This window comes from Nycticebus coucang, chromosome 8 (assembly GCF_027406575.1).
Source record: "Nycticebus coucang isolate mNycCou1 chromosome 8, mNycCou1.pri, whole genome shotgun sequence".
Taxonomy (NCBI): domain Eukaryota; kingdom Metazoa; phylum Chordata; class Mammalia; order Primates; family Lorisidae; genus Nycticebus; species Nycticebus coucang.
In genome coordinates, this window is record NC_069787.1 from 109,396,814 (window position 1) to 109,421,457 (window position 24,644).

At 38.4% G+C, this 24,644-nt stretch overlaps 1 protein-coding gene and 2 pseudogenes across 5 annotated transcripts in view; 1 reads left to right on the top strand and 2 right to left on the bottom strand.

Annotated features, from left to right (window-relative positions):
* ATR (ATR serine/threonine kinase) overlaps positions 1 to 24,644 on the bottom strand; it is a 158,750-nt gene that overhangs the window by 130,962 nt on the left and 3,144 nt on the right. Inside the window, exons 1-10 of one of the 4 annotated variants that reach the window (XM_053598575.1) lie at positions 21,265 to 21,326; positions 16,978 to 17,069; positions 14,221 to 14,370; positions 9,753 to 10,627; positions 8,281 to 8,459; positions 7,230 to 7,421; positions 4,616 to 4,812; positions 2,776 to 2,925; positions 831 to 1,023; positions 342 to 604 (exon numbers count right to left, since the gene is read on the bottom strand). In XM_053598575.1, coding sequence (XP_053454550.1) covers positions 342 to 604; positions 831 to 1,023; positions 2,776 to 2,925; positions 4,616 to 4,812; positions 7,230 to 7,421; positions 8,281 to 8,459; positions 9,753 to 10,627; positions 14,221 to 14,323 — 2,152 coding nt within the window. In that variant the 5' untranslated portion in view covers positions 14,324 to 14,370; positions 16,978 to 17,069; positions 21,265 to 21,326. Of the gene's footprint in view, positions 1 to 341; positions 605 to 830; positions 1,024 to 2,775; positions 2,926 to 4,615; positions 4,813 to 7,229; positions 7,422 to 8,272; positions 8,460 to 9,752; positions 10,628 to 14,220; positions 14,371 to 16,977; positions 17,070 to 21,264; positions 21,327 to 24,644 lie in introns of those variants that run through there. The other 3 variants (XM_053598573.1, XM_053598574.1, XM_053598576.1) reach the window with 3 other exon arrangements.
* On the bottom strand, positions 4,414 to 4,541 carry LOC128592804 (uncharacterized; annotated as a pseudogene).
* On the top strand, positions 22,118 to 22,843 carry LOC128591199 (translationally-controlled tumor protein-like; annotated as a pseudogene). Its single transcript, XR_008381544.1, has one exon. The product of XR_008381544.1 is annotated as a translationally-controlled tumor protein-like (transcript).

Consider the following 24,644-nt stretch of genomic DNA (forward strand, 5'->3'; position numbering starts at 1 on the left):
AGGTGGCAGGTTCAAACCCAGCTACAGCCAAAAACTGCAAAAAAAAAAAAAAAAAGATATGGAATACCAAAACTTACAATTGTGGACCAGTTATCAGGTATGCCCCATTAGCCTGTCAAATCACAGGATTATTTTAAAAATCCAACAGTCACATCTCTTACTGGTTCTATGAGGCAGTCTAATACTGATCATCCCATTTATATGCAATCATTATTGAGCATTGAATCTATCCACCATGGAACTTGCTATAATTATTTAAGGCTTTAGCCTAATTCTATCACTGATTAGAAAAACAGAACTTACATAGGTTTTAAAATATTAAATAAATCATAATCACTCACCAAGTTTTACGGGACTAGGTGTTTTTTTTTTCAATAGGAAAAGGAATGGCTTGCAAATAGAAGCTTTTAATCGAGAAGATGAACATTCATGTTGAGAAGTGGCTTTTAAATTCTTACAAAAGAGGTCCACATGTCCATGTTCAGAGAAAGGTTCTATTAAGGAACTTGTCAAATAAAACATGCCATGGAGAGTGCAGACAAGTTGACCAAGTATAGAGGCAAATTCTTTCTTGACAACGTCAGAATCATCTTTAACTTTATCTCTGGCAGAAAAAAATGAGAAAGTACTAAACATTTTTGGTCTAAATAGTCTTGCTTAATCTGGGACAAAAGTACTAGTTAAAACAAAATCTAGACGTGAAAAAATTTAAATTCTAAAACTAAAAGCAACATTTGCTGTACATATTCAGCAATAAGCATAACTTTGCCTAGATAGCTAGAGAATTATCTTTCCAAATGACGTATTCAAATTAAAATCTTAATACATACATAAGGATCTTGGGAACTCTGTTACAAGAATTCTGCTGCTGCAGTAAAATAAAAAATCCATTAACACAACTAGCCCGGATTACTTCATAGGAGCTCTGCAGGGCCCAGTTGTAAACTGCTGTTCTCCATTCAAGGAATATTCCTCTTGGAAGCAGAGTCAGAAGAAATACACATTGTGACTGTGCCTGGGGTGCTGAAAAAATTAAGTCTATTAAACAACATTTCTAATATTGGTAATTTTACACACATACATATATTATTAAGTCAAGTCACATTTAAAATACATATAATATTTAGTTTAATAGCTCCTTTTCAAAAGATAAAGCACATGCCCTGGAAAAGTTCTGTAAACAAACTTACTAAATAATCAAGGAAATGCAAATTGAAAATCATATCCATCCAATAGTGAAAAAAAAAAGAAAAAAAGGAGAAAGAAGGTTAAAGCCATAATATTTTTTATTTTTTCCAAATAGCAGAAATTTTAAAGTTTGTCAAGTGTCAGTGAGAATGTGAAACAATAGGAATTATCACATTCTGCTAACAGGCGTGTAAGCTGGCACATCTTTGGAAAACAATACAGCAGAACAGAGTTGAGGGTGTGCAAACCATACAACCCAACAATTCCACACCTTAAAATGGTGTTTCTCAAACTTTAATATGCATATGAATCAACTATCTTGTTAAAATGTAGATTCTGATTCAGTAAGTCGGAGTGGAGTATGAGATTTTCCATTTCTAACAATTTCCTAAATGGTAGCAATGCTATTAGACTAGGGACTACACTTTTCAATAGCGTCAGAATGAAAATATAGTCAATGAAATTTTGTTTGTCCTTATGAAAAAACTGGAAACAGCTTGATTATCAACCAGAGAGCCTTGATAGTGTCTCTGCTAATGAAAATATAGTCAATGAAATTTTGTTTGTATTTATGAAAAAATCGGAAACAGCTTGATTATCTACTAGAGAGCCTTGATAGTGTCTCTATTCATATACTTGTCAGAAGTTTAAATAACATACTAGAGCCATACATATCACCATAGGTAAGTTTCATGGAGATAATGTTGACTAACAAAATACAAGTTGTAAAAGACAAAACAATTCTATATATTATTTAGGGATAAATACATAGACAGTAAAGTAAAACATCATTCATGGGCGGTGCCTGTGACCATATGCCGGAGGTGGTGGGTTCAAATCCAACCTCGGCCAAAAACTGCAATAAATAAATAAATAAAACATCACTCATTAGAATAGTCAATACCAAATTCAGAATAGTAGTTACCTCTGGAGAAAGAACCAGGGAAATGAAATTATAGAACAACAATTGAAGGGCTTTCATCTCCAGTATTTTTTATCTCTTAAAGTGGAAGTTGGTTGGGTGGCAACTATGGCTTAGTGAGTAGGGCGCCAGCCCATATACTGAGGGTGGCAGGTTTGAACCCGGCCCTGGCCAAACTGCAACAAAAAATAGCTGAACATTGTGGAGGGTGCCTATAGTCCCAGCTACTCGGGAGGCTAAGGCAAGAGAATCGCCTAAGCCCAAGAGTTAGAGGTTGCCATGAGCTGTGATGCCATGGCAGTCTACCGAGGGTGACAAAGTGAGACTCTATCTCAAATAAATAAATAAATAATAAAGTGGAAGTTGGGATAAGAGTGTTTAGTACATCCTCCACTCTTTTTTTGTATTTCTCAAATATTTCATAATTGTATTAAATGAAAGTAAAGATATATAAGGATATATTTCAAAGTTTTACAGTAAGAAAGGAAATGAGATGTATCAGTCATTTGTTACTTTTTACTCATATAACTGCTTTTATGAATTATTAAAAATATACTCTTTTAATTATTAAATAATATAAGTAAGTTTTAGAAGTCCTATACAGAGATGAATTAAGACAAAACAAAACAAATCACAAACATAGACACAATTCTGTGCCCACTTACAGTAGCTATCTGAAATCCTCTGGCTTAATGTTAAAAGACCAGTGGCAAATGTGGTCAACTTTAAACAGTCATCAGAATGGGAATAAATCCATGGAATTGAGAGTACTCCACATAACTCTTCCAGAATATGATCTTCAAAAGAACTTTTTACTATAGAAACACAGAAGAGGTCATTAATTATATCTTTTCCTTAATCATATCTAACTCAAGAGTATTTTTAAAAATAAAAATATAGACATTTGAGGCTCAGTGCCCATAGCACAGTAGTTATGGCACCAGCCACATACACTGAGGCTGGCGGGTTTGAACCTGGCCTGAGCCAGCTAAACAACAATGACAACTGCAACAAAACTGGCTGGGCATTGTGGCAGGTGGCTATAGTCCCAGCTTCTTGGGAGGCTGAGGCAAAAGCCCAAGAGTTTGAGGTTGCTGTGAGCTGTGACGCCATGGCACTCTACCAAGGGCAACATAGTGAGACTCTGTCTCGAAAAAGAAAGAAAAAAATATATATATATGCATGTATATATCTATATCTATATATATAAATATATACATACATATATATAGACATTTGAAATATCAACTGGAGTTATAATGAACATTCTATAAACAGAGTTTCTTTTTTGAGACAGAGTTTCCTCTGTCACCCTGGGTAAAGTGCTATGTTGTCTTAGCTCACAGCAACCTCAAACTCCTGGGTTCACGCAATCCTCTTGCCTTAGCCACCTGAGTAGCTAGGAACACAGGCACCCATTACAATGCACAGCTAGTTTTTCTATTTTTTTTTTAATAGAGAGGGCATCTCACTCTTGCTCAGACTGGTCTCAAAATCATGAGCTCAAGCTATTTGCCCAACCTAGACCTCCCAGAGTGCTAGGATTATAGGTGTGAGCCACCATGCTAATCAACAGGGATTCTTTTTTTTTGAAACACAGTGTCACTATGTCGCCCTTGGTAGAGTACTGTGGCATCACAGCTCACAGCAACCTCAAACTCTTGGGCTTAAGCAATTCTCTTGCCTCAGCCTCCAGAGCAGCTGGGACTACAGAAGCCCGCCACAACGCCTGGCTATTTTTGGTTGCAATTGTCATTGTTGTTCAGCAGATTCCAGTGTATGTGGCTGGCGCCCTACTCACTGAGCTATGGATTCTTTTTTTTTTTTTTGACAGAGTCTCACTCAGATACAATGTTCTAAACCTCAAACTCTTGGGCTCAAAAGATCCTCCTGCCTCAGCTTCCTGGTAGTTGGGACTGTTGGCAAACACTACCATGCCTGGCTAATTTTTTTTATTTTTGGTAGAGATGGGGTATTGCTTTTGCTCAGGCTGATCTTGAACTCCTGACCTGAAGCAATTCTCTCGTTTTGATCTCCCAGAGTGCTAGAATTACAACTGTAAGTCACCACAACCAGCCTAAACAGGGATTCTTTAGAGATCAATCCAAATAAATTATGTGTGACATTATGAAAACATGTACCTATGCACAAAAGAAGGATCATAGCATCCTTCAAATTCTCAAATCAAAAAACTTAAAAGTTGTAATTTCTATTGACTAAAGAATAATAAATCAAAATATTACACAAATAAATTCAGAACTCAGAAATTATTAACAAATTTAATGGAAGTGAAATTTAACAAAAAACAAAAACCTAAGTATTCCAAACACTTGTGCATTTAGATTTCAGGCAAGAAAGAAAGCCTACTTCTCCACGGAAAACTTTAGTAAAAGGCAAAAGATTCATATGATCTTAAGAGAAAGCAAAATATAGAAAGCCTACTTCTATACTGATTATCTTTAAAGGTTATTAGGTTATTCTGATCTACTGCTTATATGTACTCACCTTGCATGTAAATCAATGCATCATAAATTTTCACCACATTATCAATGATTGCCTCTAGGTCAGCTTTCTGAACAGATTCTAACAAAGTCCTACAGTTCTTAAGCACTCTTGTGTAAAAATCCAATGGCATCCAAGTTATCACTATTGACAGTTTCTTCTTAGATCTGTGCTGAAAGTCCTTGAAATTGTGGCTGCAGCTAAACACATTTTTTTAAAAACACTGAAATTAACATGAATTTTGTTACAGTTAAACCTAATATTTTATCAAAGCAAAAAAAATTGTGAATATAAAGCTAATCTATAATCTTAAACCAATTTACAGCAAATAATCAACTGTATTAATTCATCATTATTATTTTATTTTATTTATTTTTTTTTTTTTGGAGGCAGAGTCTCACTATGTTGCCCTCGGTAGAGTCCCGGGGCGTCACAGTTCACAGCAAACTCAAACTCTTGGGCTTAAGCGATTCTCTTGTCTCAGCCTCCCAAGTAGCTGGGACTACAGGCAACTGCCCCAATACCCGGCTATTTTTTCGTTGCAGTTGTCATTGTTGATTTTAGCTGGCCTGGGCCAGGTTCGAACCTGCCAGCCTGGGTGTATATGGCTGGCGCCGAAACCACTGAGCTATAGGCGCTGCCCACATCATTATTATTTTAAATTTTATCTCTTTATGTTGGCTTAAATCACTCATAGGATTTGGGAATTAGAATTAATCTAGAATACCTAAATGTGACATTACCAGGCTTAAAAATGACAGAAGACCTGCCTATATAATTTCTAATTGGTTTAGTAAGCCCTTTCTTCATACTATGGTACAACAAGAGTAGACTTTGGCCTAATTATCTATTCCTTTAAGTTCTCTAGAATTCCAAGCTTAATGGAATCTGAATTAATATAGTTTCTTTAAAGTCTCTTTCATAACTTTGTACTGGGGCCGGGAGCAATGGCTTACACCTGTAATCCTAGCACTCCGGGAGGCCGAGACGGGTGGATTGCCTGAGTTTACAAGTTCGAGATCAGCCTGAGCAAGAGCAAGACCCTGTCTCTAAAAAACAGTCAGGGCTTGGCGCCTGTGGCTCAAGCAGCTAAGGTGCCAGCCACATACACCTGAGCTGGTGGGTTCGAATCCAGCCCAGGCCCGCCAAACAGCAATGATGGCTGTAACCAAAAAATAGCCAGGCATTGTGGCGGACGCCTGTAGTCCCAGCTACTTGGGAGGCGGAAGCAGGAGAATCGCTTGAGCCCAGGAGTTGGAGGTTGCTGTGAGCTGTGATGCAATAGCACTCTATGAAAGGCAACAGCTTGTGGTGGGCACCTGTAGTCCCAGCTACTCGGTAGGCTGAGTCAAGAGAATTGCTTGAGCCCAGGAGTTGGAGGTTGCTGTGAGCTAAGATGTCACAGCACTCAACTGAAGGCAACAAAGTGAGACTCTGTCTCAAATAAAAAAAAAAACTAAAAAAAAAAAAAACTTTGTACTGGCTAGTTAAAAGAGTAAGAAAATGTAGAACAAATGATTATGAAAAAATTAATAAGGAATTTTGGTCTAAAACGTGACAATAAGGGGAGGATGGGTGGAGGGAGGGTAATTGGTGGGACCACACCTACAGTGCATCTTACAAGGGTACATGTGAAATTTACTAATGTAGAATATAAATGTCTTAACACAACAACTAAGAAAATGCCATAAAGGCTATATTAACCAGTTTGATGAAAATATTTCAAATTGTATATAAAACCAGTATATTGTACCCCATGATTACATTAAGGTACATAGCTATGATTTAATAAAAATAAACAAAATAAAAATAAAATGTGGCAATAAAAATAAGACTGAATCTTTAAAGAGATTTCATATTTTACTTATCACTTCTGATAGAAATATTAACCTATATTGAAAATACTGAACCAATGGCGGTGCCTGTGGCTCAGTCGGTAAGGCGCCGGCCCCATATACCGAGGGTGGCGGGTTCAAACCCGGCCCCGGCCAAACTACAATCAAAAAATAGGCGGGCGTTGTGGCGCGCGCCTGTAGTCCCAGCTGCTCGGGAGGCTGAGGCAAGAGAATCGCTTAAGCCCAGGAGTTGGAGGTTGCTGTGAGCTGTGTGAGGCCACCGCACTCTACCAAGGGCCATAAAGTGAGACTCTGTCTCTACAAAAAAAAAAAGAAAAGAAAATACTGAACCAAAAATCTACCTCTAACAAGGCCTAATTCCAACTCTTATCATCAAAGTGAGAAATGGAATAGTCAAAAGAACACTAGCTTTGGAGTTATACATGAATGTGTTCTACTTTTAATCATGTATCCCAAGGAAAGTCAGTTTATACTTCCCACAAAAAAGAGCCTCAATTTCTCTGAGCCTCAACTTTTAATTTGTAAAATAGGCATAATAGCATTTACCTCACAGGATTACTGTAAGATTAAAGGTATGTGATATGTATAGTGCTTAGCACAATGCCTAGCATTAAGCAGGCATTCAATAGCAAATTAATTTTTTATCTACTTCAGTGATAAGTTTGCGTTCTAAGGTTACATGAATCAAGTGACTACCAGTAAATAGTAAATCCAAGCTCATTACAGAAAACCCACCCAAGAAAACCAAGAAGTTGTTTTACCAGGCCACATTTTGATGGGAACAGTGAATAGTACACAGAGCAGTCAGTTGCAGGACAACAGCGATTCCTTCTAAAGTCTCAATAACAGGATTCTTTAGGCTGCTGCATTCAAGGGAAATCTGAAGGGATTCAGCTTTCTGTTTCAGTGCACTCCATAATATGCTCTTTTTGCTCATATCCACATGTTTAATTCTATAATTAATCATAACCACAGTAGAAAGATATTCATATTCAATATAAAATTGGTTCAAACATAAAACAAAACATACCATATAATATCAACTACTAAAATTTATACTAAGATTTAAACCAACAATTAAGACTGATTGAAATATGGTAATTCTTTGGGTACATTATAAAATAATTTAGTTCTTAATATTTTTAAAACTGTCTATAGTTTTTAATATTTTAAAAATATTAAGAACTTGGGCGGCGCCTGTGGCTCAGTGAGTAGGGCGCCAGCCCCATATGCCGAGGGTGGCGGGTTCAAACCCAGCCCCGGCCAAACTGCAACAAAAAAATAGCCGGGCGTTGTGGCGGGCGCCTGTAGTCCCAGCTGCTCGGGAGGCTGAGGCAAGAGAATCGCGTAAGCCCAAGAGTTAAGAGGTTGCTGTGAGCCGTGTGACGCCACGGCACTCTACCCGAGGGCGGTACAGTGAGACTCTGTCTCTACAAAAAAAAAATAAATAAATAAAAAAAAAAATATTAAGAACTAAATTATTTTATAATGTAAAATATATTTTATATTTTAGACAGAACTGTAGACAGTTCTTAATATTTTTAAAACTGTAGACAGTTAAATATATTTTTAACTTAATATTAAAGTTAAATTAAGCATGTAAAAGCATGAAAAGTAATTATAGTTAGCTATGAAATGTTTTATACTAAAATAGCCTACAAGAACTACTAAAATATTTTAAGCATTCCTTTGACTACATTTAGAAAGATGTTCTTTGCGTATTTATATAAAAGCACCTAACTAAACTTGATTTTTAAAAGTGAATAAGGTTTTTTTTAATACTAAATACAAACTGAATAAAGACCATCATACTCTTCAGTCTGTTTTGATGCTCTTTTTAAAGAGTTTAGAGATGAGCTGAGTCGACGCCTTTTGGGTGATATTCCATCAAAATTACTGCTGAGGTTTTCCTGTTGAGTTTGGCATTCAATCTCCTCAATGATTTCCATACTTTCCATTTTCAAGGCTGCATACAGTGGGCCCAACAAGTACTGAGAAAACAAAAAAGTTTAAAAAAATATTTAAATGTATTTATATTATTCATAGGCAGAAGGAATGCATTAGGTGTTAGTTACATGTCTTCTAATAAGGTAAACTATTTTCAGAGTCTCACAAAGTAAAACAGACACCTAAGGTAATAATCTATATTATTTCACAATGTATATTTTAAGGATGGTTCTATAGTTATAGAAGGCTTAAGACAAAACCTTCTCTCTATAACCTATTTTTCCCATTATCAAATTCCTACAAAGAAAAATTCTGTCCTAGCACTCTTAGAGGCCAAGGTGAGTGGATCCCTTGAGCTCAGAAGTTTGAAACCAGCTTGAGCAAGAGTGAGACCCCATCTTTACTAAAAAGTAGGCAGCCAGGCATGGTGGCACATTCTTGTAGTCTCAGTTACTTAGGAGGCTGAGGCAAGAGAATTGCTTGAGCCCAAGAGTGTGAGGTTGTGTGAGCTATTATGATGATGCCACGGCACTCTACCCAGAGTGACAGAGTGAAACAGCGCCACTCAAAAGAAGAAAAAAAGAAAAGAAAAATTCTGTAGGGAATTACTAACATTTTCATACTAGAAATCCAGCAAGATTTATAGATAAACTAAAATGTTTAATCAAGTTACTGCATATCTGACTATTTTACTGTACTGCCTATTTAAATAAGAAAAGGGGCCCTATTTACCATGAATAATTATTCATAGGTTTTCTAATAGTAACTGATTATAACCTGTCAAACATAAAAATCTATGTGCGTGATCAAAGTTTCTGTGATTAAGTTGGTAACTAGCACCTTTTAATTAATACCACAGATTTATACTTCACACATTCTACTTAAAACATCCTCTTCCATTGGCAGTTCATTACCAACTTAATGAACAAATCCTTCTGAAATCCTTATGAAAATCATTATTTCCTTAATATACATCATTATTAGAGATATTCCATTTTCTAATTATTATGCTTTAGACTTATGCATATACTTAAAGAAAATACATAACAGGGCGGCGCCTGTGGCTCAGTCGGTAAGGCGCCGGCCCCATATGCCGAGGGTGGCGGGTTCAAACCCGGCCCTGGCCAAACTGCAAACAAAAAATAGCCGGGCGTTGTGGCAGGTGCCTGTAGTCCCAGCTACTCGGGAGGCTGAGGCAGGAGAATCGCTTGAGCCCAGGAGTTGGAGGTTGCTGTGAGCTGTGTGAGGCCACAGCACTCTACCGAGGGCCATAAAGTGAGACTCTGTCTCTACAAAAAAAAAAAGAAAATACATAACAAGTAATCTTAATGACTTACCCCTGCATCTACCTGAATTCCAAGCACATCCACAAGAGCTCTACAAATATTTCTCACATAGACCTTCCTGACGTGTAAAGCAGATTCATATCCAGCTGGCACAAATTTAAGGAAATACTGCAGTATATGGCACAAAGCTGCTTTTAGCAGATCAGACTTAAGCCGCATAAGCACATCATCTTCGAAAATGACACAGAGTTTTTCCAGCAGCATATTTAAATAGACAGGTTCAATATTTCTATAAGCTTCTGCTTCAAAGGGAAATATTGTCTTTATCAGCCTTGATAATGGCTCTTCATAGAGTTTTAACTGGTCAGTATCCACTTCTACAAGGCTTTTCAATAATTCCAAAAAGGAGCTGAAAAAAGTACTGGCTGGTTGCGCTGGTAGGCCTCCAAGCTCAAAAAGTTCAGTTAAAAGGCTAATTGCTAAGGATTTAATTTTTGGACTACCATACTCTAGCAGAACACAACCTATCTGCCAAAGTAGGAGTTCTTGCCTTCTAAAAAACACAATTGCAATAATACGAATAAGAACTCTTAATAAAGTGACTTCAATAAATTCTAAATTTTGCATGCTCATGAATTGCAAAGGTGCTGGTTGTAAATATCCCACGTGTTCATCTAATTGACTTAAAAATCGGGTAACAACCACTGGCCATTCCACATGTCCCATTGCATTTCTTCTGTGGAGGTAAATCAAGTCTTCAAAAAGATGTAATAATTCCTTTGTGAGTACCCCAAAAATAGAAGGACTCTTGCTTTTAAAAAGAAATAATAACGAGCAGATGACTTCACAAATTTTCTTATGTAACATGTGACAAGATGGAGTGGCTGCAATCCGTAGAAGTCTTGTTATGATCCAATTACTGAATTCTTTGAAATAAACAAAAAAGTATATTAAAAATTAACCTGCTCAATGCTTGATGATTGTTAAAGTATAAACTTCACTAATAAAATAGGGTAAAATATTTTCTTCACGATGAAAACATTTTATAATACGGTGTGTCCCAAAGGTTGACATACTTCCCCCATAGGGAAAATGGGAAATTGTAGCTAACTGTACCTTTATTTACAAAATATTCATCACAAAATTTTATAAAATATCTGTGTTGATGTATAAATATAAAAAATATAAAATGAGTATATTAATTTTTCTTATTTATGGTGATGGGGACATGGGGACATATCCCCTTTGGGATACCCTGTAGTTTAGAATACAGACATACCTCATTTTATCGTGCTTCCCAGATACTGCATTTTTTTACAAATTGAAGTTTTAAGTAATTCTATCAGGGTCTGCCTGTCAAACATAAAACCTATGTGCGTGATCAAAGTTTCTGTGATCCAAAGTAAGGATATGCTTACTTTGTGTCTGTGTGTTACATTTTGGTAATTCTCACAATATTTCACTTTTAAATTATTATGATATATGTCATGGTGATCTATAGTCCTTGATCTGTGTTATGACTATTATAATTGCAACAAACCACACCCATACAAGATGATGAACTTAATCGATAAATGTGATATATCTTCTGACTGCTCCCCTGACCAGTAAGTGGTTCCTCCATTTCTCTCTTCTCCCTGGGCCTCCCTATTTCCTGAGAAACAATTATACTAGAATTAGGCCAATTCATAATCCTACAATCCTCTGAATGTTCAAATGAAAGTCACATGTCTCTCACTCTAAATCTAAAGCTAGCAATAATTAAGCTTAGTGAGAAAAGCATGCCAAAAGCTGCAACAGGCTGAAACGTAAGCCTTTTACACCAAATAGTTGGCTAAGCTGTGAATGCAAAGAAAAATTCCTGAAGGAAGTTAAAAATGCCACTCCAGTAAACACACCAATGAGAAGAAATTGAAACAGCCTTATTGGTGATATGGAGACTGTTCCAGTGGTCTGGACGGAAGATCAAACCAGTCACAACATTCCCTTAAGCCAAGGCCTAATTGACAGCAAGATCCTCAACTCCAAGGATCCAACAGCAAAAAGATTACGACTTGGTAAAAGCTCAGATGACTATTAGCATTTTTTAGCAATGAAACATTTTCAAATTAAGGTATGTACATTGTTTTTTAGTCATAATATTATTGCACACTTACTACACTATAGTATAATGTAAGTATAACTTTTATATGCACTAGGAAACCAAAAAGTTCATGTGACTCACTTCATTGAGATATTCATGTTATTGCAATGGTCTGTAACTGCACCCACGATATTTCTGAGATATCCCTCTATCAACTTTGGAGTCAGACAGATACTATCCCAGTTTTCCATTTATTACTTGTGTAGACTTTTTATTTCTCTGAAACTCTGTAATTTCATTATGAAAAAGGAATAATAATAATAATTATGAGTTAGGCCAGGCACAGTGGCTCATGCCTGTAATCTTAGCACTCTGAGAGGCTGAGGCAGGTAGATTGCCTCAGCTCATGAGTTCAAGACCAGCCTAAGCTAGAGTAAAACCCTGTCTCTAAAAACAGCCAGGCATTATGGTGGGCAACTGTAGTCCCAGCTACTCAAGAGGCCAAGGCAAGAGGATCACTTAAGCCCAAAAGGGTGACAAAATGAGACTGAAAAAACAAAACACATTAGATGATCATCCTTACTCTTCTCCAGTGAGTAAAACAAAAACTCAGTAAATATTCTTTTAAGATTGTTCTTGTTCTAATATTTTTAGGTATATAAAGGAGGAGATTCATAAAAATAAAAGCAGAAATATGAGAAAAATTAAACGGTTGTTTCATATTTACTGAATAAATTCATTGTGAAAACTCTAAAAAAAAAAAAAAATTATGAGTTACCATGAGGATCAAATAAGATAATATATTTAAAATACTCAATATAGTTCCCAAAATGAACTATAACGATAATAAATGTAATAAGTGATCAATAAATGGTAGCCACCCTTAACAAAAATTTGAGTGGCAACTCTTTCTTAGGTACACAAGAATAAATTAGTCCTATTCTCATAAATCCCATAGTGTAGTCCACTGAACTTCTTGACTGCAACAAAGAAATATATTTTATGTTATGACCATACTATAAATATATATATTTGTTTTATATTTCATGAAACAGTATCTACTCATATTGGTGATATTTTCTAGTCTATTTCATCTTAAATGCTAATAATTCCTTAAAGTAATTTCATAACTATTGGGTTTAAAAAATACTATAGCAGGGCAGCGCCTGTGGCTCAGTGAGTAGGGTGCCGGCCCCATATGCAGAGGGTGGCGGGTTCAAACCCAGCCCTGGCCAAACTGCAACAAAAAAATAGCCGGTGTTGTGGCGGGCGCCTGTAGTCCCAGCTGCTCGGGAGGCTGAGGCAAGAGAATCGCATAAGCCCAAGAGTTACAGGTTGCTGTGAGCCCTGTGACGCCATGGCACTCTACCCGAGGGCGGTACAGTGAGACTCTGTCTCTACAAAAAAAAAAAAAAATACTATAGCACAGAATACAAATAAACAAGTGAGAACAATACAGTTTATAACCTTGATTATAGGAGAAATGCAGAAGACTTAGTAATAACCAAGCTAGTCCTGAAGAGTCAGGAGTAGTGGTCAGAAACGGCTTCTTGGGGGACATGTATCAAAGTTAAGTCTTGAAATTCAAGCATAAAAATTTTAAATACTTTAACCATTACACAGGAAAAAAAAATGTTTGCTTTGCATCTCTTTATAAAGAGACCAATAAAGGGACAAAAGTAGTAGAGCAAGAAGGAAAGAACCCGGGGTCAGTAAATTTTTTTTTAAATAGTTTTGGCTTGCCCAAGTTGCCTTTGTATTATATAGTACTTACAATTAGTAAATAAGTGAGCATGAGTATGTTTTAATAAAACTTTGTTTACAAAAATAGGCAGCTGACCTATAAACTATAGATTGCCAATATCTGATCTAGAAGAAAGAGATTACCAAAACAGAAAAAAAAAATTGTGTAAAAGTGTTCAATGACAAATAAACAAATGTGATTACTTCTCTTCTATTCTCTGGTAATAAAAAGAGAATCAGTCAGGCATAGTGGCTCACGTTTGTTATCCTAGCACTTTGGGAGGTGGGAGGATAGCCTGAGGCAAAGATTTCGTGACAAGTCTAGGGAAACATAGTAAGACCCTGTCTCTACAAAAATTTTTTAAAACTAAGTTGGGCATGGTGGTTCATACATCTGTAGTCCTAGCTTCAGAAGTATTGCTTGCACCAGGGACTTGAAAGTTGCCACTATGAGTTATGATTGTGCCACTGCACTCCAGACTGAGTGACAGAGTAAGACTCTGTCTCAAAAACAAACAAAAAAGCCAATAAGGATACAAGAAATAAAAATAACCATTACCATTTTCCTCCCTCAATTTATAGCAAAGTTGACCCAAACAAGTGTAATCATGTATATGTGATATTTCAGAAGATAAGAAGAAGTTAGATTTCATAAAATAGACTGCAAATAAATGCATGAATAGCAGTACTTACCAATACAACTGCTTTTGGCCTCATTCTGCCCATGGCTTCCATTCACATTAACAAACATAAGTGGGGAGGATTTCATAATATGCTGAATGAAGTCAAGTAACATCACAGAGGTTGGCTGAGACTCAGTTTTCTTTATAAGTTCTACAGCAACTAAAACAATAAAAAATTCATTTTAAAGACTCATAGTAAATAATAGTGCTTTTGTTAAGAAATCAGACTTTGGTGACCAAAATTATGTCCAGCACAATACTCATGATAGATTGATGAGGCTAAACACTATAATCTTGTCTAATTTTAAATGTTTAAATGTAAAATCACTTGAATACATCCATTCACCAAACATGCATTTTAGGCCTACAATATGCCAAGCACTGTGCTAAATCTGAGTATTAAAAAAAGAATCTCACAGTCACAGTCTGGTGAGTGAGTCAACCAAATAAACTATTGATTCTAATACAAAATGGTAACTGCACTAATCCAGAAGAATTGATTCCTAGAAAAGGATTTGGTCAAGCAGAGAGGGAAAGGGCAAGTAGTCCAAACAGAGAGAGTACTGTATGAAAAAACATCTTGTAAGTATTTAGTAGTCCTTTGTTATTTTTCAGCAACTCATAATTGTACTGATTGAAAAGAAATCTAAGGCCAGGCACAGTGGCTCATGACTGTAATCTTAGCACTTTGGGAAGCCAAGGCAGGAGGATTAGTTGAGGCCAGAGTTTGAGACCAGCCTAAGTAATATAGTGAGACCCTATCTCTACAAAGAAATAGAAAAATTAGTTGGGCATGGTAGCCTATAGTTCCAGCTACTCGGGAGGCTGAGGCAGGAGAATCACAGTGAGATCTAATGACTCCATTATATTCACCCGGGGAAAGAGATTGAGACCTTGTCTCAAAAAAAAAAAAAAAAAAAAAAAAAAAAGCTGCGGATGGTGGCTCAGACCTGTAATCCTAGCACTCTGGGAGGCAGAGGCCAGTTGGTGGATTGTTTGAGATCAGGAGTCCGAGACTAGCTTGAGACAAGAGCAAGACCCCGTCTCTAAGAATAGCTGAGTGTTGTAGTACCTATAGTCTCAGCTACTCACGAGGCTGAGGTAAGAGGATCACTTGAGCCCAAGAGTTTGAGATTGCTGTGAGCTATATGACATCATGGCACTCTACCAAGGACAACAAAGTGAGAAAAGCTAAATGGCTATAAGTCATTAAATCTATCTATGCCAAATTCAGAATCAAAATTACAAACCCTGAACCCATATGTCACTCTCTATTATCCTGTCCAGGTAATTTCAACAAATACAATAGATGTGACACTATCTAGCCAAGTTGGTAATATTCTATTAGATTGGCACAAACAGGCAAATAGTTAATTTAGTAACTATTACCTCTTATAAGAGAAGGCACAAACTCTTATCTAAAGAGTTTTTTGTGGCATTTGTTATATCTCTACTATTGGCACAAGACTTAATTAAAACAGGGTCTTTATGATTGGAACTGGTCAAATTTTTTTTTTTTTTTGAGACAGAGCCTCAAGCTGTTCCCCTGGGTCGAGTGCCATTGCATCACAGCTCGCAGCAACCTCCAACTCCTGGGCTCAAGCGATTCTCCTGCCTCAGCCTCCCAAGTAGCTGGGACTACAGGCGCCTGCCATTATGCCCGGCTACTTTTTGGTTGCAGCTGTCATTGTTGTTTGGCGGGCCTGGGCTGGATTTGAACCCACCAGCTCAGGTGTATGTGGCTTGCACCTTAGCCGCTTGAGCCACAGGCGCCAAGCCTGGTCAAATATTTTTTATGTATAATATTTGATATTGAAGAAGAACTCATTGAAAGCAGTAGAAAATCTAGATAACAAAGAGGAAAACAGAATTATTTTAAAGTCAGGCTGGGCGCAGTGGCTCATACCTATAAATCCTAGCACTCGGGCGGCGCCTGTGGCTCAAGGAGTAGGGCGCTGGTCCCATATGCCAGAGGTGGCGGGTTCAAACCCAGCCCCGGCCAAAAACCAAAAAAAAAAAAAAAAAAAAAAAAAAAAAAAAAAATCCTAGCACTCTAGGAGGCTGAGGTGGCAGATCCCTTGAGTTCAGGAGTTCCAGACCAGCCTGAGGAAGAGTAAGACCACATTTCTACTAACAATAGAAAAATTAGCCAGGCTTGGTGGCAGCTGCCTATAGTCTGAGCTACCTGGGATGCTGAGGCAAGAGGAGGCTTAAAACCAGGAGTTTGAGGTTGCTGTGAGCAATGACACCACAGTCTCCAGCCTGGGCAAGAGAGTCAGATTTTGTTACATTAAAAGCCTAAATCACGGCTCGGTGCCAGTGGCTCAAGCGGCTAAGGCACCAGCCACATACACCTGAGCTGGCGGGTTCGAATCCAGCCTGGGCCTGCCAAACAACAATGACAGCTGCAACCAAAAAAATAGCCAGGCGTTGTGGCAGGCGCCTGTGGTCCCAGCTACTTGGGAGGCTGAGGCAAGAGAATCGCTTAAGCCCAGGAGTTGGAGGTTGCTGTGAGCTGTGATGCCACAGCACTCTACCCAGGGCAACAGCTTGAGGCTCTGTCTCAAAAAAAAAAAAAAAAAGCCTAAATCACAAGCAACAAGCAACATTGGTTAACAAACAACTTGCCTGAAAACAGTATTAATAACTATCATAAACAACAGTGTTATATCTAAAAACTACATGGAGAAAAAAGCTAATATAACATTGCACATATGGAAAACAGTCTAATTTATATAGTTTCTATAAGGCATAATTGATTTCTTACCAACATTTACATCTGTAAGTATTCGGTCAATGAACTGACATAGAATTTGTCTTGGCTTCTGTACAACTGTATTATATTCCTCTGGAGCAGCACTAAAACACAAATAAAAAAAATTTTAATCCTTAAAGAGGCTCATAATTTCATTTGTAAAAAATTATCAAATGTAAAAATTTGACAAGAAAATCTAAATACATTTACACACATAAGAAAAAAGAACATGCTAAATGGCACTACAGGGATCCAATCTGAAAATCTAGACCTAGACCTGTTCTGTTAAATAGGCAGCCACTAGCCAAATGCAACAATTGAGCATTTACAATACAGTTAGCCCAAATTGGTATGTGCTATAAATATAAAAGACAACTTAGATTTCTAATATTTAATATTAAAAAGAATATATACTATCTTATTAATAATTTTACATTAACTACATGTTGAGATGATAATATTTGGATATACAGTCATGCATTCCATAATGACGATTCAGTCGATGGTAAGCTGCATATACAATGTGGTCCCAATAAGATTATAATACTCTATTTTCATTGTTTAGACCTTTTCTATGTTTAGACATTTTTAGATACACAAATACTTACTATTGTGTTAAAACTGCCTACAGTATTCAGTATAGTAATATATTGTACAGGTTTGCACCCTAGAAGCAATAGGCTTGGTGTGTAGTAAGCCATACCATCTAGGTTTGTGTAAGTACACTCTATGATGATTATACAACTATGGAATTGCCTAATAACACATTTTTAAAAGCATATCTTTGTTATTAAGTGACAGATGAGTGCATTTAGTTAAATAAAATATATTATTAAAATTAATTTCATCTATTTCCTTTTTATTTTTTAATGTAGCTACTACAAAGATTTTAATTACATATATGGCTTGCATTATATTTCTATGGAACAGTACTGATCTAGACTTTTGGAAAATCTGCATAATACAGTTTCTTTAATAAATAAATTACAAGAAATTGCTAGGCATAGTCAACCCAAATTTCAAGAAATTGCTCTGCATATGTCAGTGCTTAAGAAAAAAATCAAAGGAAAAAAAAGAAAAGTATTCAAAGGAAAAAGATAAGAGGAGAAGAGATTTATTGTATAACTAAGACATAAGAGCTGTATCAACCAATTACAGTGCTTGATCCTAAATAGGACTTCGATTTTAAATAAAAACTCTTGGCTCGGCATCCGTAGCTCTGTTAGTAAAGGCACCAGCCATATACACCAAAGCTGGTGGGTTCAAGCCCAGCCTGGGCCTGCTAAACAACAATGACAACTACAACCAAAAAATAGCTGGGCAGGTACAAGACATGATTGCAAGAGGGACTTTACCTAACAATTGCAATCAGTGTAACCTGGCTTATTGTACCCTCAATGAATCCCCAACAATAAAAAAAAAAATAGCTGGGCATTGTGGTGGGCATCTGTAGTCCCAGCTACTTGAGAGGCTGAGGCAAAAGAATCGCTTAAGCCCAAGAGTTCGAGGTTGCTGTGAGCTGTGATGCCATAGGACTCTACCAAGGGGGACATAGTGAGACTCTGTTTCAAAAAAAATAAATAAGTAAATAAAAACTGTTAGCAAACTATGTGTATATAGAACAGGGAGAATCTGAACACTGACTAGATAGCTTATACTAAGTAATTATTATTTTTAGGCATACTAATGGTATTGTTGTTATATTTAAAAAGTCTTTATCCTGGCGGCGCCTGTAGCTCAGTGAGTAGGGCGCGGGCCCCATATGCCGAGGGTGGCGGGTTCAAACCCAGCTCCGGCCAAACTGCAACAAAAAAATAGCCGGGCGTTGTGGCGGGCGCCTGTAGTCCCAGCTGCTCGGGAGGCTGAGGCAAGAGAATCGCGTAAGCCCAAGAGTTAGAGGTTGCTGTGAGCCGTGTGACGCCACGGCACTCTACCCGAGGGCGATACAGTGAGGCTCTGTCTCTACAAAAAAAAAAAAAAGTCTTTATCCTTTAGAGATAAATACTGATTATGGATGAAATAGTGTCTAAATTATGGATGAAAGTGTCCAAATAGTGCGACTCATAGTAATCTGTGTTGAGAGGAAGAGGGTCATGAATTCATCTTGTTGGGTGATGAAAACATGGGAAATCAATATAGTCCCAAAAGTCTCACTAAAGTCACCATACATAGGGAAAATAGGAAATTGTAGCTAAATGTATCTTTATTTACAAAATATTCATTATAAAATATTTACAGAATATTCTCTATATTGGCCACCCCTTTGTAAAATATTGAGTTTTAGAAATATTGATTTTAGGGGCGCCGGCCCCATATACCGAGGGTGGCAGGTTCAAACCCGGCCCCTGCTGAACTGCAACCAAAAAATAGCTGGGCATTGTGGCCGGCGCCTGTAGTCCCAGCTACTCGGGAGGCTGAGGCAGGAGAATGGCTTGAGCCCAGGAGTTGGAGGTTGCTGTGAGCTGTGTGAAGCCATGGCACTCTACCGAGAGCCATAAAGTAAGACTCTGTCTCTACAAAAAAAAAAAAAAGAAATATTGAGTTTAGGCTCAGCACTTGTAGCACAGTGGTTATGGTGCTAGCAACATACACCAAAGCTGGTGGGTTCAAACCTGGCCCAAGGGGCGGCGCCTGTGGCTCAAGGAGTAGGGCGCAGGTCCCATATGCCGGAGGTGGTGGGTTCAAACCCAGCCCCGGCCAAAAATAAATAAATAAATAAATGTCTCTATTAAAAAAAAAAAAAACCTGGCCCAGGCCTGCTAAAACAAAGACAACTGCAACAAAAAATAGCTGGGCTTGTGTCGCCCACACCTGTAGTCCCAGCTACTTGATAGGATTAGGTAAGAGAATTGCTTAAGCCCAAGAGTTGGAGGCTGCTGTGAACTGTGACACAGTGCACTCTACTGTTAGGGTGATATAGCGCGACTCAAAAAAAAAAAAAAAAAATATATATATATATATATATATACACACACACACACACACACATTGAGTTTAGGTCTCAAGGAAACAATTAAGGGGGATGCCCAAAAAATAGCTATAATTACTTCTGGACCTTAAGAAATATCTAGCCTAGATTTAAGATTATCACTATAAAACACCTATCAAACAAGGCTAACCACATTGTCTGTTATTTCTTTTGTTCTTTTTTTTTTTTTTTAGACAGAGTCTTGCTCTGTTGTACAGGTTAGAGTGTAGTAGCATCATCATAGCTCATTGCAACCTCAAACTACTAGGCTCAAGAGATCTTCCTGCCTTAGACTTCATGTCTGGCTAATTTTTTTCTTTTTAAGAGACAGGGTTTTGCTATATTGCTGAGGCTGGTCTCAAACAACTGACCTCAAGCGATCTTCCTGCCTCAGCATGCTAAAATGCCAGGATTACTTTAGGATGTGGGCAACCTTGCCTAGCATTATTTCATTTAATACACACAGGCAACAAGATAGAGTATAGGGATATTAAATCCTAATTTGTATTTGACGAGACTGACACTCATATAGAGATCATATAACTTGTCCAAGGTCTTAACAGCTAGTAGTAGTGGAAGCCTGGGAATGGAATACAATTGTAAAGTAAGAACAGAGTCAAACAAAGAAACCTAAGTTACAGGAGGTGAAAGGGAAAGAGGCCAGAGAAATAGAAAAGCCATGAGAGCTTTATTATTCCAAAACCAAAGAGGTCAGAATTTAAAGGAAGAAGCAGTTAACACAATCAAATAAAATCAGTTTTTAAAAATATTCTCCTGGTCTTTTTTGTTTTGGTAAAATATAGCTAACATAAAAGTTAGCATTTTACCATATTTAAGTGCAGTTTTGTGGTATTAAGCACAATCACATTGTTCTGAAGCCATTACCACCATCCCTCTCTGGAACATTCTCATCTTCCCAAACTGTAATTCTATACCCACTCACCAATAATTTATCATTTCCAGGTGGTGCCTGTGGCTCAGTGGGTTAAGTGCCAACCCCCATATACTGAGGGTGGAGGGTTCAAACCCAGCCCCAGCCAAACTGCAACAAAAAATAGCCAAGCATTGTGGCGGGTGCCTGTAGTCCCAGCTACTCAGGAGACTGAGGCAAGAGAATCGCCTAAGCCCAGGAGTCAGAGGTTGCTGTGAGCTGTGATGTCACAGCACTCTACCAAGGGTAACAAAGTGAGACTCTGTCTCAAAAAATAATAATAATAATTTATCATTTCCCCCTCCCAACCCTAGCAATCACTATTCTTTCTGTCTCTATGAACTTGATTAAGTATCTCATATAAATGGAATCCTACAATATTTATTCTTTTGTGACTGACCTATTTCATTTAGCACGATGTCTTCAAGGTTCATCCATGTGGTAGAATAGGTCAAAATCTCCTTCCTCTTTAAGGCTGATTAATATTCTATTGTATGTACACATCACATTTTTTTTTTTTTTTTTTGTAGAGACAGAGTCTCACTGTATTGCCCTTGGGTAGAATGCCGTGGTGTCACACGGCTCACAGCAACCTCTAACTCTTGGGCTTACCCGATTCTCTTGCCTCAGCCTCCCGAGCAGCTGGGACTACAGGCGCCCGCCACAACGCCCGGCTATTTTTTTTGTTGTTGTTGCAGTTTGGCTGGGGCTGGGTTTGAACCCGCCACCCTCAGCATATGGGGCCAGCGCCCTACTCACTGAGCCACAGGCGCCGCCCACATATCACATTTTATTTATCCATTCATCTGTTTTTGTACATTTGAGTTGCTCCCACCTTTTGGGTATTGTAAATAATTCTGGTATGAAGATGAATGTAAAAATATCTGTTAAAAACAATCTTGGGCGGCGCCTGTGGCTCAGTGAGTAGGGCGCCGGCCCCATATGCCGAGGGTGGCGGGTTCAAGCCCAGCCCCGGCCAAACTGCAACAAAAAAATAGCCGGGCGTTGTGGCGGGCGCCTGTAGTCCCAGCTGCTCGGGAGGCTGAGGCAAGAGAATCGCGTAAGCCCAAGAGTTAGAGGTTGCTGTGAGCCGTGTGACGCCACGGCACTCTACCCGAGGGCGGTACAGTGAGACTCTGTCTCTACAAAAAAAAAAAAAAAATAAAAACAATCCAATTAGCTTTTTCCGCCCGCTCCCCTCCCCCAGCGCCGCTCCGAGCTCCGAGCTCCTGCAAAGCTAGCGCCGCTGCTGTCTCCCTTCAGCCGCCATCATGATTATCCACCGGGACCTCATCAGCCATGATGAGATGTTCTCCGACCCGAGAGATCGCGGACGGCCTATGCTTGGAGGTGGAGGGGAAGATGGTCAGTAGGACAGAGGGTAACATTGATGACTCGCTCATTGGTGGAAATGCTTCCGCTGAAGGACCTGAGTTATCACTGGTGTTGATATTGTCATGAACCATCACTTGCAGGAAACCAGCTTCACAAAAGAAGCCTACAAGAAGTACATCAAAGATTACATGAAGTCAAAGGCAAACTTGAAGAACAGAGACCAGAAAGAGTAAAACCTTTTATGACAGGGGCTGCAGAACAAATCAAGCACATCCTGGCTAATTTCAAAAACTACCAGTTCTTTATTGGTGAAAACATGAATCCAGATGGCATGGTTGCTCTCCTGGATTACCGTGAGGATGGTGTGACCCCATATATGATTTTCTTTAAGGATGGTTTAGAAATGGACAAATGTTAACAAATTTGGTGATTACTTTGGATCTATCACCTGTCATCATAACTGGCTGTTGCTTGTCATCCACACAACACAAGGACTTAAGACAAACAGGACTGATGTCATCTTGAGCTCTTCATTTATTTTGACTGTGATTTATTTGGAGTGGAGGCATTGTTTTTAAGGAAAAACATGTCATGTAGGTTGTTTAAAAATAAAATGCATTTAAACTAAAAAAAAAAAACAAAAAAAAATCCAATTAAAAAATGGATAAATAGGGTGGCACCTGTGGCTCAGAAAGTAGGGCGCCAGCCCCATATACCAAGGGTGGTGGGTTCAAACCCGGCCCCAGCCAAACTACAACAAGAAAATAGCCGGGCATCATGGCAGGTGCCTGTAGTCCCAGCTACTCTGGAGGCTGAGGCAACAGAATCACCTAAGCCCAAGAGCTGAAGGTTGCTGTGAGCTATGGCACCACAGCACTGTACCGAGAGTGACAAAGTGAGACTCTGTCTCTTAAAAAAAAAAGGATAAATACAGGAGTAATAGGTCACAGTGGGTAATGACAGGGCAGTCTTAAAAAAAGGGCAAACAATTTGAACAGACATTTTTTAAAAGAAGAAATACAAATGGGCAACAGTTCATGACAAAGTGCTCAACATCACTAATTATCAGGTAAATGTAAAACCACACAATGAGGTATTATCTCAGTCCAGTTAGTATGGCTATTAAGAAAAAGACAAAAACTAAATGCTTTTTACACACTGTTGGTAGAAATGTAAACTAGTATAACCACTATGGAGAACGGTATGGAGGTTCCTCAAAACCCTACAAACAGAACTACCATAAGATTCAGCAATCCAGCAATCCACTGGGAATTTTGCAAAAGAAAGGAAATCATTACATTGAAGATACATGTGGGATGGCGCCTGTGGCTCAATGAGTAGGGCGCCAGCCCCATATACCAAGGGTGGCGGGTTCAAACCCAGCCCCAGCTGAACTGCAACCAAAAAATAGCCAGGCATTGTGGCGGGCGCCTGTAGTCCTGTGACATCATGGCACTCTACTGAGGGTGGTCAAGTGAAACTCTGTCTCTACAAAAAAAAGAGAGAGACATCTGCACAACAATGTTTATTGCAGAACTATTCACAATAGCCAAGGTACAGAATCAGCCTAGGTGTCCAACAAAGATGAATGGATAAAGAAAATGTGATATAGGCTCGGCGCCTGTAGCTCAGCAGCTAGGGTGCCAGCCATGTACACCAGACTGGGCGGGTTGGAATCCAGCCCGGGTCTGCCAAACAACAATGACAACTACAACCAAAAAATAGCTGGGCACTGTGGCGGGCACCTGCAGTCTCAGCTACTTGGGAGGCTGAGGCAAGAGAATTGCTTAAGCCAAGAGTTGGAGGTTGCTGTGAGCTGTGACACCATAGCATTCTACTGAGGGTAACAAAGTGAGACTCTGTCTCAAAAAAAAAAGGGGGGGTGGGGGCTCATGCCTGTAATCTTAGCACTCTGGGAAGCTAAGGCAGGTGGATTGACCAAGTTCATGAGTTCAAGCCTAGTCTGAGCTACAGTGAGACCTCATCTCTAAAAACTACCCAGGCATTGTGGTGGGTGCTGGTAATCTCAGCTACTTGGGAGTCTGAGGCAAGAAGACCGATTGAGCCCCCGAGTTTGAGGTTGCTGTGAGCTAAGATGCCATGGCACTCTACCAAGGGTGACAAAGTAAGACTCTGTCGCAAAAAATAAAAAAATAATAAATAAAATTTTCTGAAATGTGGTATATATACACAGTGGAATACTATTCAGCCACAAAAAAGAACAAATCCTATCATTCATAGCAACATGGATAGAACTAGTAGACATTACATTATATGAAATAAGCCAGGAATAGAAAGTTCAATATTGTATTCTCTCATTCATTTGTGGAAGCTAAAAAAAGTTGATCTCATAGAAGTAAAAAGTAGAACAGAGAACACCAGATAGCAGAGGATACAAAATTACAGTAAAAGGTTATGTGTAATGATTAGCAAAGTCCATCACTC